Raw genomic sequence first — 19,090 nt, 5'->3', positions numbered from 1 at the left:
AATTATATTTTTTTTTTTGAAAATATTCATACTTTATGGCGGTGTTGAGTATTAATTAATTATTTTTAATAGAATTTGAATAAGGAATGTTTTTTTTTTTTTTTTTTTTTTGTTCTACCCGGTTCATTCTTTAGGATAATGCGGATTCAGATCAGTTTTGGGTGGTTAGGTTCCAGTCCCCTCCCAATTATTATACGAAATATTCTTAAAGTTTCTTCTATTTTTTGGTGTTCCAGACTTCCAGGATCAGTTTTGGGTGGTTAGGTTCTAGTCTCTTCTTAATTGTTTCTATTTTGATATAAAGGTGACTTGAATGTATTTTTATATGTCATAGACAATTCTTTTTTTATATAGTATACAACTGGCTTTATAATGAGTATGTTTGTATGTCGTCTTGTACCGTTAATTCATGATTTCAATGTTCATACCCTTTGAACATAGGCCAATGTATGTAGTTTTAATATGTTCATGCTATTTTCTATTTTTGAGGAATTATCCTAATTGTATGTCTTAATTAATCTCTTGCATTTTCTTTTTGTTGTGCTACAAATATTTATTTTCTGTTATATTGAAGGTAAAGTGTGATTGGAATTTTTTTTAAGGCCTGGAAGTTTATATTTGATAAACTAGCTAACTAAGTATAATAATTGTAAAAAAAAAAAGTCCATTCGTCCTGGTCACAAAAATATTGTTTATCATCAACTTGATTATTTTTTCTTTTTCTACATCAAAAACAAAGGTTTCAATTAAAAAAAAAAATTTAAATATGTACTACTTGGACAAAGAATAATCAAAGATATCCGAATTAGCTAGTCAGACCATTACAATATAATTATGTAAATTTGATCATTATATTCAAAATTACATGCTTACTAGTATCAAAGATTTCATTATTCCTACATTAAAAGAAGATTTTTTTTTAGAATATATATATATTTTTTTTATCATTCACATTTCACAATTACATGTTTACTAGTCAGACCATTACATACCGCACAAGTAGCTAGCACTTGGTGTAGTCCGTAACCTTGTCGTCATGAATTTGATTCCTACCAATTGCTTTTTTTGAATCTGAGTGGGAATTCCTTTATCTTTTCCAATTTCCCCCCATGCCCAATAACCTGACCTATGTAGCTAGTCGAACTTATTTACCCGTGAAAGGATTCAGTCCATTATATGATTCAGTCCATTATAGAGCCGTTGTTCTTAAACTAATAATAATAATAATAATAATAATAATAATAATAATAATAATAATAATAATAATAATAATAATAAGTCATACTGATCACATACTCTTCCAAGGAAGGTATGATTGCATGAAATTTTCGTGGAACCATCCCAAAAAAAAAAAATTATACTCCGTATCAGGTATTAAAAAATGTTAACTAGCTATATGATCAATAATCTTAATTACGTGATCAAATTAGAAGTCTACTATTGTAAAATAATTAAATAATAAAACATCACAAATTTATATAAAGAAAGAAGAATTGAGAATTGGTAAAGAGCTGAGCTAGAGGAAGAAATTAAAGAGAGAGTCCATGGCAGCAACCAAGTTTCAAGCTTTCTTGAACCATCCTGCTGGTCCAAAAACAAGTAAGCCTAATCATTAATCTTAAATCAAATTATATTAATACAAATTTGTTGGATTGTTAGAATTTAATCATGTTTCAATCCGAATATTATCTGAACTTGCTTATATATATAATGTTTTCATTTGATCGAGTACTATTTAAGTATTTATAATTATAGGTGTTTTAGATTTTGAATTGGAGATGCATGTCCTAGAAGATGACTTATATATAGTGTGTTGGATCCGAGTGCCAATAATATTACATGTTCATTGCGTGTTTGATACCATAGTATAATACTGCGATGAAATACATAAATGTTAAATTGATTCATATTTGGATGGATTAGTATTGGAGATATTCTAGAATATACTCTAGGATAATATTGTGATATTATGATATAATTTAGGAAACTTATCTTGTGAAAAGATATGGTAGAATATTGTAGGGCTTAGGGGTTTGATACCCTAGTGTTATATATACATGTAATGAGGAATATACAGAGAATTTCATTCATAATTTGTCTCTGATTTAACATGGTATCAAGAGCCTAGTTAAGATCCGATTTTTTTTCGATCGTATAATTTACATAATTTACGTTCGATTGTGAATTTCAATCTAAAAAAAACAATTTTTTCTTGAACGCATAGACGATGACTGGTGGCTCAGGATCCGGTGGAGATGGGGGAAAAACCAAGGTCGATATGACCTATCACCTAGGATCAAGTGATGCTCCGGGTAGCATTATTACTCCGATTCAACTTCAGGGTGATAATTATGATGAGTGGGCAAGGGCAATTCGGACCTCGTTGAAAGCTAAGCGCAAGTATGGCTTCATTGATGGGTCTGTCAAGAACCGACTGATACTGATAAATTGGGAGATTGGGAGGCTGTTCATGCGATGTTGGTTGCTTGGATTACAAATACCTTGGATCAATCGGTGAGGTCTACCATTGGTGAGTATGATGATGCTCAGTTATTGTGGCATAATCTTAAAAATCGTTTCTGTGTTGTTAGTGTAACCCGTATATGTCAATTGAAGTTAGCTCTGGGTGAGTGTAAACAGGGTGCCACTGACACTGTGACTACTTATTTTGGACGAATTTCTAGAATATTTGATGAACTGAATACTTATATTACCATCCCTGCTTGCTCGTGTGGTGGGTGTACGTGTAATATTGTGGCGCAAGTTGAAATATTGCGTGAAGAAGACTTTGTCCACCATTTTTTAATCGGTCTTGATGATGCCTATGCCTCGATTAGAGGTCAGCTTTTGGCACAAGAACCTTTGCCATCGGTGGATAAAGCATACCAACAAATTATTCAAGCCGAACGCTTGAAAGGGGGAGACACGGCCATGTCTAGTTCGACGGCTCGTGATAATGCTATGGCTTTTAAACTCCAACATGATGCAACATCAAAACCGCAACGCTCCAATGACCAATCTGATTTGGTTTGCAACAACTGTAATCGGGTGGGTCATGAAGAATCTGGGTGCTTTCAAATTATTGGCTACCCATCATGGTGGGGGGAGCGCGGTCGTGGATGCAGAGGACGGGGCCGTGGAAGTTCTGGTGCGCACAAAGGAGGAGGAGGGCGTGGTGGAAGCCGTGGCAGTGGCTCTGCTGCTCCTGTGCGTGCAAATAAAACAGGTGGTCAAGCCCCAAATCAGACCACGCAAGCTGGTGGTGCTACGGCAGCAGACGGGGTTGCTATTACGGGCGTGTCTCAGGCTCAAATTCAACAACTCCTTGATCATCTCTCAACTATGAAATCAAAGCTTCATGGTAAGGATCAACTAGGTTGGATCGTTGACACCGGCGCATCCAACCACGTGATTTGTGACTTGTCTCTTTTGACAAACGTTTCTAATGTACTAATGCTTCTAAGATTGGCTCAGTGATTTTGCAAGGGGGCTTGAAGATTGATAATGTTCTATTTGTGCCGCAATTAAATTGCAATTTAATTTCTGCTACTCAATTATGTGATGAATCGAATTGTACTCTGCAATTTACTAACAAACTTTGTGTTATACATGACCTAACGACGAGGAAGGTGATTGGAGCGGGTGAACGAGTGGATGGACTTTATTTTTTCCGTGGTGTTCCTGCGGTAAGAGCTTTGAAGATAGATGGGGATCGATCGGCAGAGCTGTGGCATCAACTACTAGGGCACCCTTCCGGAAAAATTCTACAACATCTTCCAGTTGTGAGTAGTTCTTATAAGAGTCTTAAATCATGTGATGTATGCCCTCGGGAAAAACAACATAGAAGTAGTTTTCCTTAAGCAAAAATAAAGCAAGTAGTTTGTTTGATCTCATTCATGTTGATTTATGGGGTCCTTACAAAGTTGAGTCGACTTGTGGTTCTCATTATTTTTTAACAATAGTAGATGATTTTTCAAGAGGAGTGTGGACGTATTTATTACGTAATAAAACAGAAATTGAATTGATGTTTCTTAATTTTGTGGCTTTAATTAAACGTCAATTTGGATGTGAAATTAAAATAGTTCGTAGTGATAATGGCACGAAATTTAACTCCTTGAAGGACTATTTTTTTTTGCTAATGGGATCATATTTGAAACTTCTTGTGTGTGTTGAGCGTAAACATCAACATATTCTTAATGTCGCCCGAGCTTTGAGATTTCAAGCAAATTTACCACTTAAATTTTGGGGGGAATGTGTGCAAGAGGCGTGTCATTTGATAAACCGTACTCCCTCTAGATTGCTTGACTTTAAGACTCCGTTTGAGGTATTGTTTGGTAAAGAACCAATGTATGACCATTTGAAGGTGTTTGGGTGTTTGTGCTATGCCCATAACCAACGTAGTAAGGGTGACAAGTTCGCTAGTAGGAGCCGAAAATGTATTTTTTTAGGATATCCTTTTGGGAAGAAGGGATGGAGAGTATATGACTTAGAAACTAAGGAGAATTTTGTGTCCCGTGATGTGCAATTTGTTGAGCATGAATTTCCATTTATTACTCCATCTGTCGAAAAAAATACAAAAACCATATCTTGTGATAGCTTCGGATGTTGTGTAGAGTGATGGTGAGTGGGAGTATAACTTGGTGAATGAGGGAGAAGACACCCAAACAGCAGAGTCCGCAGGTAGCTTGCGGGGTGAAGAGCAGACCCGCACCTCCCCTACGGAACAGTCTGCCAGCGACCATCAGTTACTCGATGGCGCTGCAGGCTGCGACAGCAGCAGCCCCTCTGGTCGAAGCGCTGGAATTCCAGCGGCCGAGGGAGCTCACTGCAGCAGCGAACAACAGGCAGTGGTAGACAGTGGGCAGCCTATCACCGCAACAGATCATGACGAAATGGGTAAAGACAAGCGGCTAAAAATTCCTTCCGTCAAATATCGTGATTTTGTGACACACACCATTCGAAATAAAAGTCCATCTCCACCACAACGTTCATCCGCACCTACTTCCTTAGGTACTGTTTATCCAATAACACATTTTGTTGATTCTCACCGGTTTTCTGTGAAGCATAGAACATATATTGCTGCAATTACAGGTAGTAATGAGCCGAAAAATTTCAAGGAAGCAATGAAGCATGAAGGTTGGAGACAAGAAATGGCAGATGAAATACGAGCACTTGAAGAACAGGGCACATGGGTGCTACAACCTTTACCACATGGAAAAAAGGCGCTCGGGAGTAAATGGGTTTATAAAGAGATGTATGATGAACATGGCAACTTGCAAAGATTGAAGGCTCGACTAGTGATATTTGGCAATCATCAAGTTGAAGGTCTAGATTACAACGAGACCTTTACTCCGGTTGCAAAAATGGTGACTGTTCGTACTTTTCTTGCAGTTGCAGCAGTGAAGAATTGGGAAGTCCATCAGATGGACGTTCATAATGCTTTCTTACACGGTGACTTGGAGGAAGAGGTATACATGAAAATTCCCCCCGGTTTTGACAAAAATAATTCAGGAAAAGTGTGCAGGATGAAGAAGTCATTGTATGGCTTGAAGCAAGCTCCTCGGTGTTGGTTTGCAAAATTGACAACGGCTTTGAAGAATTATGGTTTTAAACAGTTATACTATGATTATTCTCTGTTTACTCTGATAAGAGGGAAAATGCAATTTAATGTGCTTGTTTATGTTGATGATTTAATTGTTGCAGGGAATGATAAAGCTGCCTTATTATCATTCAAGGCATATCTAGGTGACTGCTTCAAGATGAAGGACTTAGGCGTATTGAAATATTTTTTGGAGCTAGAGATAGCCAGAAACAAGCAGGGAATTTTCATGTGCCAGAAAAAGTATGCCTTAGACATTATTACTGAAACAGGGTTGCTTGATGCAAAACCAGCAGATTTTCCCATGGAGTAAAACCACAGGTTGGCCCTGGCAGATGGGGAGTTATTTGTTGATGTTGAGCGATATAGACGCCTTATAGGGCGTTTGATTTATTTAGCTGTCACTAGGCCGGACTTGGCCTATTCTGTGTATATTCTGTCTCAATTTATGTAGAGTTCGAGGGTAGAGCACTGGGATAATGCCCTGCGAGTTGTGAGATATTTGAAGAAGAGTCCATGTCAGGGTATATTGCTAAGGTCTGATAGTGCTCTACAGTTGAAAGGATGGTGTGATTCGGATTGGGCGAGTTGTCCATTGTCTCGGCGTTCGTTGACAGGTTGGTTTGTGTTTCTTGGCTTATCTCCTGTGTCATGGAAGACCAAGAAGCAACCAACGGTAGCTATGAGCTCTGCAGAGGCAGAGTACAGGTCTATGTCCGCGTACACTCGTGAATTGAAGTGGCTAAAGCGGATTCTGAGAGATTTAGGTGTGCGACATGACAGTGGCACACACCTCTATTGTGACAGTCAATCGGCATTATATATTGCGAAGAATCCGTTGTTTCATGAGAGAACGAAACATATTGAAGCTTATTATCATTTTGTCAGGGATGCTATTACAGAAGGCCTTATATCACTGTCTTATGTGCCTACGACACTTCAGTTGGCCGACATTTACACGAAGGCTTTGGGAAAGGTCAAATTTGATTTTTTACTCCGCAAGTTGGGCATTTATGATCCGTATGCTCCAACTTAAGGGGGGGGGGTATTGGAGATATTCTAGATACTCTAGGATAATATTGTGATATTGTGATATAATTTAGGAAACTTATCTTGTGAAAAGATATGGTAGAATATTGTAGGGCTTAGGGGTTTGTTACCCTAGTGTTATATATACATGTAATGGCCGTGAATATCAATGAGGAATATACAGAGAATTTCATTCATAATTCACTACTAAAAATTAAAGTTTTTGCGACCGCCTCTAACGGTCGCAGAAAATAGCAAAAACGGTTGCAATTTATAATTGCGACTGTCAACGGGTGGTCGTTATTTACTTGGTCGCAAAAAAAATTTATTACGACTGTTTGACGGTCGCAGATTTATTGCGACCGTTTTTATTAATTTCAACGACCGCAAGGAAAACGGTCGTAAATATAAACAATTGCGACCGGTAAAAGCAGCGGTCGCAATTTTGGAAATTAGCGACCGCTTTTAGCCGTCGCTAAAATTGAAAAAAAAAAACAAAAAGAAAAGAAAATTCACCCCCAGCCCTGCTCTTCACAACCACGCCCCCCACCACCACCCAAGCCAACTCCACACTGCCTCTTCCCAACCAACCACCTTTACCCACCAACCAAACACCTTTACCCATCAACCAAACACCTCGAAAACACAACCCAATCACCTCGACAATCCCAACCAGCCACCACGAAAATGAAACCCAAAAAAAACCAGCAAAAATCAAATATGGTCGAATTCTACCAGCAAAAATCAGCCCAAAACATAGATATAATCAAACCCAAGAAAAAAACCAAATTGAAATTAAACAAAATCAAACATAAACCCAAAAGAACGAAATATTCAAACATAAAAATCAAACAAAATTAACCAATTTGAAATGAACGAAAATGTAACCCAAAAATAACAAAAACCAAACAAACCAACAAAAATTAACCCAAACACGAACAAAATCAAACCCAGAAAAAAAAAATCCAAACAAAAATTCAACGGAAAATTAAAAAAAAAACAGCAAAATTCGAATGAATAACACATGGAAATTCGAATTAATAAAAGTAATAAACCACAAAATCAAAAATAAAACAATTATCAAACCAAAATCAACAAAAAAATCAAACCCGAAATGAAATTAACAATAATCAACCCAAAATTCAAAACGTAAATCAAACATTCTTTGTAATATTAACAAAAATCAAACAAAAAAATTTAAACCCAATAATTATACCAAAAAAAAATAAACCCCAAAAAAAAAACCCACAACAATTAAACCAACAAATTCGAACAAAAATTCGAACAAAAATGAAATAATACCCTCATAATCGAAAACAAACATAAATTAAACCCACCTTTGTCAATATTTTTTCCTCTAATGTTTCATATGGTGGAATTCGACCACAAAAACTCCAGATCTGAATTTTTTATGGTCGAATTTGACCATTAACACCATAATTCGTTTGTTTCTCGTTGAATAAGGCTTTTTATTGCCTAGATGACAGAGTTAAGTCGTATCCCCAAATCAAAAGTAATACCTAAATCCTCTAACTAATGTAGATAGGGAAGTAGGGCCGAATCCACAGAGAAACGAGTCTTTCTATTCCTAATTAACTAATATAATCTAGATTATTAGGTAACCAAAATTAATATTTGAATAATAAACTAAACTACGGAGATCAAGAATAAGGAGAAAATAATATATAAAAGGATTTAGGGCATAGGTTCACCAATAAATAATATTCCAGGGTTGAATATAATAATCATTCATCAATGCATAATTAAAGATCATAAAGGGCTTTCGCTACGTATTACAATCACACAATTAATTTACCGGTATTAAATCTTATCTTTCGAATCTCGACTTAACCATTTATAAATTAACCTTCCTATTAAAACTAGATCTAAACATCAATTCTCATCTGTCGAATCTCGAATCAATATTGTCAAACTCAATGCATAAAAGATCAGACCTAATCTAGTCACAGAGCATTAAATCAATCAATAGGAAATTAATCTAACATTGACAATCAACAACAATAAATTACCCCTTCATATTATTTATGGATCCCCATAAACCCTAGAAAGAAAACTACTCACACATAATAGAAACTAAACTGATCAAAGCAATAAAGCAAGACATGATTAAAGGAATAAAATAAACAACTAAGATTAAGAAAAGAGAAATCGTTACCAAAATAAATCTGGAATTAAGAGTAGATTAAGAACAAAGGTTTTAGAGAAAGAAAATCTAAGAAAACAATTAAGAGAGTAAAGAAAGAGTGAAAGAGAGAGAGAGAGAGAGAGATCCTAAAATCATATTACGGAGGATTATTTATACTCCGTACAAATCCTAAACTAAAACAAACTTAAACGACGAAATTAACCCCTAATATTTACACGCGCCCGATCGGGCGCGCTTTTTTGCTCTTCAGGTTGAATCTCGCGCCCGGCCGGGCGGGTCACCGGGCGCTGACCTTCGCTTCTCCCGCCCGGCCGGGCACGCCACTGGGCGCCAGCCTCTTTGGCCGGGCGGCTGTCTTGGGCCACTATTTGGACTACGATTGGGCTCCAATTCTTCGGGCCTATATGGGTTTCCTCTTCCGATCTTTAATACTCGGTCCAAATGCCCCGGTATCACCTATACCGAGCCCTTAATCACCGGTTCGATGGCTCTAACCGGCCCTGGGCTATAAAATCTGGTCGTGCTTCTCTAATGTTCGTGATTGCTCCAAAATATCTCGGGAAAATACTCCAAAAGTGTAAATCCCTACAAAAGTCAACCAAATCTACGAATACACTAGAAAACACCAATTAGTAATAAAATCGGCTCTAAAGAGCCAAAAACACTACTAATTATGACCAAGGGATGGGGGTAAAATACTATATAAAATAGACACATCACTAGACGGAGGGAGGAGCAGAAGAAGAGGAAATAGATCAGGGAAAAGAGGAAAGAGAAGGGGAAAGGTTAGGGAAAGAAGAAGAGAAAAGAGGAGAGAGGCGTGAAAATGAGAGGAGAGAGAAAATGAGAAGTAAGAGGCGTGAAAATGAGGGGCGGCTGTTAGGGTTAGTAAATTAGGGTTGAGGTGAGATGGGTGAGTATTTATACCTGAATATTTTTTTATTAAAAAAAAAGCTTTTTACGACTGTCTTGACGGTCGCAAATTATGACATTTACGACCGTCTCTTTGACGGTCGCAGATTAGGACATTTACGATCGTCTCTTGGACGGTCGTAGATTATGACATTTACGACCGTCTCTTAAACGGTCGCAGATTATGACATTTACGACCGTCTCTTGGACGGTCGCAGATTATGCCATTTACGACCGTCTTTGAGGTCGCAGATTAGGACATTTACGACCGTCTCTTGGACGGTCGCAGATTATGACATTTACGACCGTTTTTGACGGTCGCAAACGATTTATTTTAATTTAGAAATATTTTTAATTGTTAAAACATCCTAGCGACCGTCTTAAAAGCTGAAAACGGTCGCAAAACGGTCGCAAATTTGCGACCGTTGTCAAAGCAGTTGTAATTTTGCGACCGCATAAAAAACGGTCGCAAATTTCATATTTTGCGACCGTTTTTCAGACGGTCGTAGAAAAACGGTCGCAATTTAGCCGAATTTTAGTAGTGAATTTGTCTCTGATTTAACAATTAGGGATAAATTTTTGATAATGGTATAACATGCTATTTAATTTGTAATGAATTTGATAATTAGCTATGTTTTACTTAAAAAATAAGCTTGTTGTTAATTCAATTCACCGGTAATTAAGCCATGTCATTAGTTTAGGGGTGTTAATACTTGTTTGAAAATTTAAATTTCTTAAGGGATGATTGTAAGTGTTGAATGATTATCAATAACTATATACTAAAAGACACACCAGCAATGACCAGCTGATCAAATTTCCTATCCACAACAAGCAGGTGAATATTTTTAACTTTAACTCATTTATATGACTAATTATATGGTTTATTCTATATTACATGACTAATTAAATGTTATTTTATTTGTTTGCTCCATTATTATAACTTATCTTAAAATGATTAGCCATAGTTACAAGTGGAGCTATATGGGCTTAAAATGTCAATCAAATAAAATATGACAACATGAAATGAGGGAAATATTTGATTTGGACTACTAGCTCCCGTAGCCTTACTTCCATCATGTAGTATTGAAGCTTATTATAATGTGTTGTCACTTCTATAATTATAAAGCATGTCATAGCTTCATACACCTAGAGTTATGGGATGTGGTAACAATTGGACAGGATGTCATTGTGTCAGTAGATGGATTAAACATCCTTGGGTATATATTGTGGATAACCATGAGTTCCAATACTCCTATTAGCCTTACAATTTTGTAATTGGATAAAACTTAACTAAATGGATAAATTTAAGTTCATAAGATAAGATTATTGGAAATAAAAGTAGGTAATAATCTGTTCTTAACGTAAGTGGCTTTCATATGTGGCAATTTTAGGATAAGGGTGGATTTAACGACAACTAATATCTGACTTATTAACGTACTAATTTCCTTTAATTGTACTAATAAATGGCATGAGTATAAGTTCAAAGGAGCACATTATAAAAAGGCACCCTTGTTTAATAGGACGGACATAATATTTTATTTTGTTTTTGTTCAAAAAGTCAGTCCCTATTTAGGAGAAAGGTGAAAGGTGAAAGCTGAAGCTGATTGTGTTAGCTGATTTTGACTAGCTGATTTTATTAACTGATTTGACTAACTTATTGAATTAACTGATTTTATAAAAGTGTTTGGTAATTAACTGATAACTTAAAGACGATTTAGTATGTGAATGACCAATAAGCTAATTGTGGTGTAAGTAGTTTAGATAGGATTTTAAATTAATTGAGGTTATAAGTGTCATTTCGTAATAATTAATGAATAAGCTAATTGAAAAAGCTCCTTGAGCTTTTTTCGGAAAGAGCTTTTTTAGTGGACACCCGACCTGGTGTCAAATGAACACCCGACCTGATTTCAAATGAACACCCGACCCGGCCTTTTTGGAAATTTACATGACCCGACCTGATTATATTAGACCCAAGCCGATCATGCGAACTACTCTACATAATATGTCCACTAATCTTTTTGCTTTTGAGGAACCGTACGCACTATATGTTCTACTGGATCTTAAGTAAATCAATATGAGACAAGAGGAAAAGTAACACTCACGAAATAAGTGAACAATCTTTATGGGTTAGACAGTAAATCTCTTTGGGAATCCATTTATGATAATATCCATGAGAACCCTATAATAGTAGGGTAGGGTTACGGCTTCGAAAGGTATTGTGTGCAGTGTTGATTTAGTAAATTGCATTGTCTTATGCGCGGGAAATAAGACACCATGCAAATAAATCCTATTGTTTCCATTTGCTTTTGATATTCAAGTATACACGTCGTGTAATAAAACTAGCTTTGCCCAACCCTAATGTGATAAACCCTAATACATCGTACACCACAATTGCAAATTGTTATATTTTGGCCTTAAACCTTGGAAAAATTGACAGATTGGTATGTGGTTAATAATAATAATAATAATAAAGATAATAATAATAATAATAATAATAATAATAATAATAATAATAATAATAAGGCTAAATTAGAAAATAACACCTGTTAAAAGACCTAATTTTGTTTTTAACACCTTAAGATTTCGAAGTTTAATTATAACACCTGTTAAAAAATAAAAATTTTGCTTTCACCACCAGATAACAGAAACTGTGACGAAATTTTTTGGTGGGGCCCACATAGTCGTTTACCCTCCAAATTCCATCCCCTTCAATTCGAATTTATCTTCTCTGTCATTTATTACCACCCAACTAATTTTGCTTCATTGAATTTCGTCTGCAAATCTTGAACAACCAAAATTACTGCGAACATTCAAACCCTATACTGATTGTTGTGATTGAGAAATTGAGTTGGAAGAGGAGGTGTCAATATTGGAGCGAAACAAGTCAGCGAGATTCCGTCAGCCATTTCCAACATCCAAAAAGCTTGGACTTTTTCGTGGATTCTGACAGCAACAGGAGTAAGATTCCAATACAGGTACCTTTCGAACCCTTTAAAGTAGTTTTCAACAAGTACTGTGTGCTGCATTATGCCATTTGTGTGGGTGTAGTAGGGTAATTTGGGAAAAAAAAATAGGAACCCTAAGAACAGTAAAATGGGTTAATTTGTAATTAAAGTTGAATTTGATTAAATTAAGTATGATTTGGTGTAATGTGTGAATTATTTAGTTTAAATCATTGATTTTATTGACTGTTGACTGGTTTTTCATTGTGTTGGTTTAAATATGTTTGATTTTGTTGATTAAAGTATTGCGGTTGACTGTGTAATGGGGTTAGCTATGTTGGGTTTTATTGATTTGCTTTGCATTTGTTTATTAGGTAGAAAAATGGCCGACAACGAAGATGGATTAATTGATATAGTATTTAGAGTAGGGGTGCTTTTGTTACTAAACAAGTGTCAAAATCAAAGCATTTGCTTTGTTGGTGTGGTGGGTTATGTTATTGGAGGAGGGATGTGGTAGTGGATAAGATAGATTTGCATTATTTGAGGGTAGCTGCTGTGCATGGGTTTGTGAACTTTAATGTCCATGTCCCACCTAACTACAGACTTTGGTATAAAGAAAGAGGTAGGACCTTTAACACAGGGAGAAGGGAGTTAGTAAATGAAGAGGAAGTGAAGGGGCTGCTGGAGACAGTGAATGGGGAAGGGTATGTTGAAGTATTTGTGACTGCTAATGAAACATTAAGGCCCATACATGAGATCCAGGCCCAGTCCACTCCAGTAAAGGCTGAGAGAAAGGGGAAGAAAAGTTCAGGTAAGCCTGCTGTAGTTAGGAAGAGCCCAAGAATTAACAAAAATGAGCCTAAGGTGAGGGAGGGTGAATAATCTCCTAAACCTAGATCTAGACAGGGGATAGAAAGGGTTGAAGGGGTTTCTGCTGAGATTAAGGGGGTTCCTGGTAAAGGGAAGTTGTTGAGTAAGGGGAAACAAAAGGGTAAAGCTAAGCTTGAAAGGGGTTCTGGCAGTGTGAAGGTGTTGGATAAGGGAAAGGGAAAAAAAAATCTGTAGGCAAAGGATTGATTTTTGAGGATAGTAGTGAGGGCAGTGAGACTGGGAGGGAAGATGATTTTTCTTCAAGTGATGGGAGTGAGATTGACATAACTTGGGAGCCTGGAGAGGAGGAGTATGACAGTGGGGATGAGAGGTGGTTTGTGCAGAATTCTGAAGTAATTTTAGCTAAGGTAACAAGAAGTCTTGGGAAGCAGTTTGATGTACATGATGAGGGGGTTTCCAAGGATCCAAAGGCAAGGTTGACAGATAACTTGGATGTGAATGAGGTACAACTACAAGAAGAAATTGAGGGAGAATCAGATGACCTAAGGAGCTTGGATGGTTCATCTGATGAAGAGGACAAAAGTCCATGGTTTAATGACAAATCTGACTTCTCAAAGCATGTTGTACTTGTTCATAGGCTTAGGTTTAGCAATGCTACAGTGTTGAGGAAAGCTTTAAGAGTGCATGCCATACAGAATAGGTATGAGTACTATTTTTTACACAATGATAGTATTAGGATTACTATTCAGTGTAGGAATAGGTGTGGGTGCAAGTTTGACACAAAGACAAGTAGGATGCCTTTGTGTATATGCAGGGGTGGAGTGAAGTGTAGTTTCAAGATCCATGCTACTAAGTTAAAAAGACAACAGACTTGGCAAATAAAAACCATGAAGTTGGAGCATAAATGTGTGAGAAGCAGGGAGAACAAGAAGGTCACAGCAGAGTTCATTGCTGAGAGGTATCTTGAGGAGTTCAGAACTAACCCATCATGGAAGGTTAAGCAAATCAAGGATAGGGTGCTTCATGACTTGGGGGTAGAAGTGACCTACTACAGGGCTTGGATGGCAAGATGTAGAGCTAAGTTGATCATTTTTGGTTCAGCAAGAGAGCAATATGCTAGGGTATGGGATTATGGGAAGGCTGTAATGAAATACAACCCTGGGTCTGGTTGTAATGTTGTGATTGATGGCATTGAAAAGCCTGAGCCTCCCTTGTTTATGAGGAGGTTTATTTGTTTAAGGCCTTTGAAGGATGGGTTCTTGAAGGGTTGTAGGCCAATTATAGGGGTGGATGGCTGCCACTTGAAAGGAGGTTATCCAGGCCAGATTTTAGTTGCAGTCTCCAAGGATGGGAACAACAGCATTTACCCCATTGCTTGGGCAACTTGTGAGGTTGAAAACAGGGAGACTTGGGTCTGGTTTCTGGAATCCTTGATGCAATGCATTGGAAGTGCAGATGGGGCAGGCTTCACCTTCATGTCAGACATGCAGAAGGTAATATTGTTTTGATTATTGTAGTCTTATTTTCAGTCCTGTTCTTTATTGTTTGAAGTGTGACAAGTAATTATTGATGATGTTAAACAGGGACTGGTTGAAGCTCTGTCTGAAGTTGTGCCTAATGCAGAGACTAGGTTCTGTGTTAGGCACATTTGGGCAAATTTCAAGTTGAAGTTCACTGGATCAGTTTTCAAAGAGCTCTTTTGGAGTGCTGCAAGAGCAACAACATTTGTAAGTCTCTAGGTGACCTTAAATTATTTTGAATAAGTAAATGCATGATATTGTTCCTGTTCATGTACCTACTTCATGTAATAATGTTCCTTTTGTGTATAAAAGCAAAATAAGAGCAACAACAGTTGTGTGTGTTATTCTTTCATGATAATGTTCCTGTTGTGGTTGTAGGTTGAGTTTCAGATAGCCATGCAACAGATTAGGGAGCTTGATGAGGATGCTTACAATTATTTGGAGAACATCCCCACTCATCACTGGTGCAGACATGCATTCAGTGACAGTTGCAGGTCCAACATGTTACTAAACAACATGTGTGAGACTTTCAACTCTGTTATCAGAGATGCAAGAGACAAACCTATCCTCACCCAAATGGAATGGATGAGGAGGTACATGATGAGGAGAAATAATGAGAAGTGGGAGGACTCCAAGGAAATCACAACCAACATCACTCCATATGTGCATAAGCTATTTCAGAGGATGAGCTATGTGGCTAGGAATTGCATAATTGAAGCTGCCAGGGATGACACTTATGAAGTGCAGCTGAATGATGACCAGGTTCTAGTTGACTTACCAAATTGGTCTTGTTCCTGCAATCACTGGCAATTAACAGGCATCCCATGTATTCATGCATTTGCATGCATAATGGATCAGAGGGTTGATGCTGAGCAGTTTGTCCACCCCTATTACACTATGGACACTTACAGAGCAACATATGAGCCTGCAATTCAACCTATGCCAGGCCCAAAGCATTGGGAGAGAGTGAACATGAGAGAGCCTCATCCACCAGCATTCAAACAGCAGCCTGGAAGACCTAAACAGAAGAAGAGGAAGCTGGAACCTGGGGAGGGAACATCTGCAACAGGAGGGGAGCAGGGAAGAAAGAGGAGGAAAAGTCAGTGTAGGATTTGTGGTGGATTTGGCCACTATCCCAAGACTTGCAAGGGCCCACATGAACCTGAACCAACTGAGCAGAGAACTGCAGGAAGGCCTCCTTTAAATTCACCTTGGGTAGTTGAGCAAAGGAAGAAGAGGGAGATCAAAGCTGCTAAGAAGGTATGATGTTGGATTTGTAACTTTTCTTTTAAAATTTGTGATGAAATTGGATGTTGATACTTGTTTATTGGTATTTGTGTTTAATAAACAGAGTGCAATAGGGGCTGGTCCAAACAACATTGGGAATAGGACTTTTCCCCAAGAGCAACCTGGCTGTGAACCATTGAGTAAGAGGAAAGGTTCACACAGTCAACAAGGGCAGCCACAAGCCAAGCATCACACCACCCCCTCTTCCAGCCAACCTGAACCCAATGCTACTGGAGTGCAGACAAGGAGGGCTAAGCTGCTGACTTCCAGACAAGGAGGGCTGACACAATGATGTTTGAATTGTTTTTCTGAACTTTAGTTGTTGGTTGTATTTTCTGAACAATCAGTTGCAATATTTGTAGCTTTACTTTTGGGTTTAGGACAAGGATCCTGTTTTGTTAAATTAATACTTTGCTTTAAGGCTTTACCAGCCAATTTTGTTAGGCACTGCAACAACAAATTTGATCAACAACTTAAATGCAATATCAACTACTTAGGTACTTACTTAATTCATTGCTTTCATAATTGTGTACATTAGTTTGCTTGCAATAGTGGTTCACTGCCACTTATAAATCATTACATTACCATATTACTGTTTCATGCAATTACTAGCATTACAAGTTATACTTAATGCATTACAAACCCCCTAATAAGAAGGATCACTAATATGACCAAACTAATCCCAACAGCAAGACTAAGAACAGAGTGATCTGATCTAGCATTCCTTCCATGCATCTCTCTGTTCATCTTGTTCCTGTCAGAGTTTAAAGCCTTGCATTTCATTTTCAGCCTGTCCACTTCATTCAGCAAACACCTCAACTGTCCACCAAGATCATCAACTTCCCTCTTGTAATCACTAATTTCCCCCTTCAACAGTTTCTTATCTACCAACAAATTGTTGATCACCTCTGTTTGCCAGGCTGTCCCATCTTGTTCATCCACCCATTCAAATGCTTTACAACCTCTGCTCTCAGTTACAGGATCGTAGAACTTGCATGTTCTGAACTTACGACCAGGGTTCTCCCTTGTCCAACTGGTAAGCTTTGCAAAGGGAACACCACATTTGCACTTCTACTCCTTTGAAGGTGAGAAACTTGTAGAAGACATTTCCTGCACCAATTTTCCATCCATAATAAGCAAAACCATTCGTACTATGAAAAAAATACAATTGAACCAAGGGAATTAAACAGTCACTCCTACAAATCAAAACCCCCAAATTATTTCTACAATGAACCCTAATTTCATTTTCTCGCAAATTACAGCACAATTAACACACAATGAACCCTAACTATTTACGAATTACGTGACTATTGCCAGATACGACCTGAATTATGCATTTAAGTCAACAACATATAGATTAATTTACGCCTTATTTTTGAAAGATAAATTAGGGTTTCTAAAGTGCTATTGACGCAATTACCTGATTTGATATCTACGTCCCCCAAACAATGATGGTAAAATCAAACAATTTCGCCAATTTGTTAGTCAGAATTCGCAAAATGTGAAGCAATTTTGTGTAATCAGCTCAACAATTCTACATTAGTGAAGGATGTCGTAACTATATAAAGCAGTTTGGAAAAAATAGCCGTTATTGTGGGCCCAGCTAACAGATCCTCTAACGTTGTTCCAATTTAGGTGGTGAAAGCAAAATTTTTATTTTTTAACAGGTGTTATAATTAAACTTCGAAATCTTAAGGTGTTAAAAACAAAATTAGGTCTTTTAACAGGTGTTTTTTTCTAATTTAGCCTAATAATAATAATAATAATAATAATAATAATAATAATAATAATAATAATAATATTAACTCTTTTTTAAAAATGAATATGCATATTTGTGTAGTTGTATATACACTTATGCTTAATTACATAAGATATGGGATCACTAATCCGTATATTATAAATTACTAACTAATAAGTTCAGTCAATGAGAACATGACCCTAATAAGCCAAAATAGAAGGAAAAAAAAAAAGGAAGAATATGTAATCCTAGTAAGGTGGTATTCCTCCATGAAAGGAGAACTCTGGGAACTATTGAAACAATCGGAGAAGCAAAGATTGAAAATGGTGATGAAATCGTGGCTTAGGTGTCGAAGGACACTTAAGTATTGATCCCTATAGATTGGGTCTGTTAGTTTGATATTGGAAAATATTAATATGTTGTTGTATCCCCAATTGAGTACCTAATTTTAAGCTTGTGTAACTACTGACTTTTGTTGTGTTATTTTAGTGTGTGATGGGGAGTATGTAGTGAACGTTATTGTCCTTTAGTAAGGGGTTTGTGTTTTTAATGGTACTAGTCAATCACTTATATAAGTAATGTGATTGTTAGTGGGAATAGAGGTTAAAGTTTTATAGTTGGGTCGGCCCAACTCAATTGAGTGCTATCAATTAGGTGCTATCTTTGTAAGTGTGAAAAAGTAAGTATAATGTTTAAGGTACTTGTTGGTTATGTCTTGTTATGTTTATGTTATGAAAATGTGAACTCCTCCTAATATTTGTATTTTATGTGTTTTTTCACTTTTATTTATTATATTATAAGGGACATGGTAAACTAGTACAATGACAATGTTTTGCCCAAACTAATTACTAACTTAAATTAGAGATAAACTAATGATATACTAAGTACAAACAGACTTCAATCATTTAAGAAATAATAGCCGACATATGAAAACAACAAGTTAGTAATGGTCCTACAACAGTTTTGAAAACTAAAGATAGGTTCTAAATCCCAAATTACAAACATATCCATTTAAAGTGTCACAATCACAAAACAATACATTTAAAAGCCTAGCTGCCTACCACA

General features: G+C 36.9%; 1 protein-coding gene across 1 annotated transcript; it reads left to right on the top strand.

The window, feature by feature from the left end:
- The first annotated feature begins 12,234 nt into the window (after positions 1-12,234).
- Positions 12,235-16,800, top strand: LOC110701944. The gene is made up of 4 exons (XM_021879563.1): positions 12,235-12,682; positions 15,064-15,207; positions 15,379-16,260; positions 16,352-16,800. The coding sequence occupies exons 3-4, from the start codon at positions 15,397-15,399 to the stop codon at positions 16,577-16,579; spliced, it is 1,092 nt and encodes a 363-aa protein (XP_021735255.1). The 5' UTR covers positions 12,235-12,682; positions 15,064-15,207; positions 15,379-15,396; the 3' UTR covers positions 16,580-16,800.
- The last annotated feature ends 2,290 nt before the right edge of the window (positions 16,801-19,090 follow it).

The sequence above is a fragment of the Chenopodium quinoa genome, unplaced genomic scaffold (assembly GCF_001683475.1).
Source record: "Chenopodium quinoa cultivar QQ74 unplaced genomic scaffold, ASM168347v1, whole genome shotgun sequence".
Taxonomy (NCBI): Eukaryota; Viridiplantae; Streptophyta; class Magnoliopsida; order Caryophyllales; family Amaranthaceae; genus Chenopodium; species Chenopodium quinoa.
Note: the sequence above shows the minus strand (reverse complement) of the source record. Positions and strands in the feature narration are given on the sequence as shown.

Coding starts and splice junctions, on each gene's coding strand:
- LOC110701944 (XM_021879563.1), top strand. CDS start 15,397: ATGCAACAGATTAGGGAGCTTGATGAGGATGCTTACAATTATTTGGAG. Junction 16,261..16,351: donor AGATCAAAGCTGCTAAGAAG/GTATGATGTTGG, acceptor TTTAATAAACAG/AGTGCAATAGGGGCTGGTCC.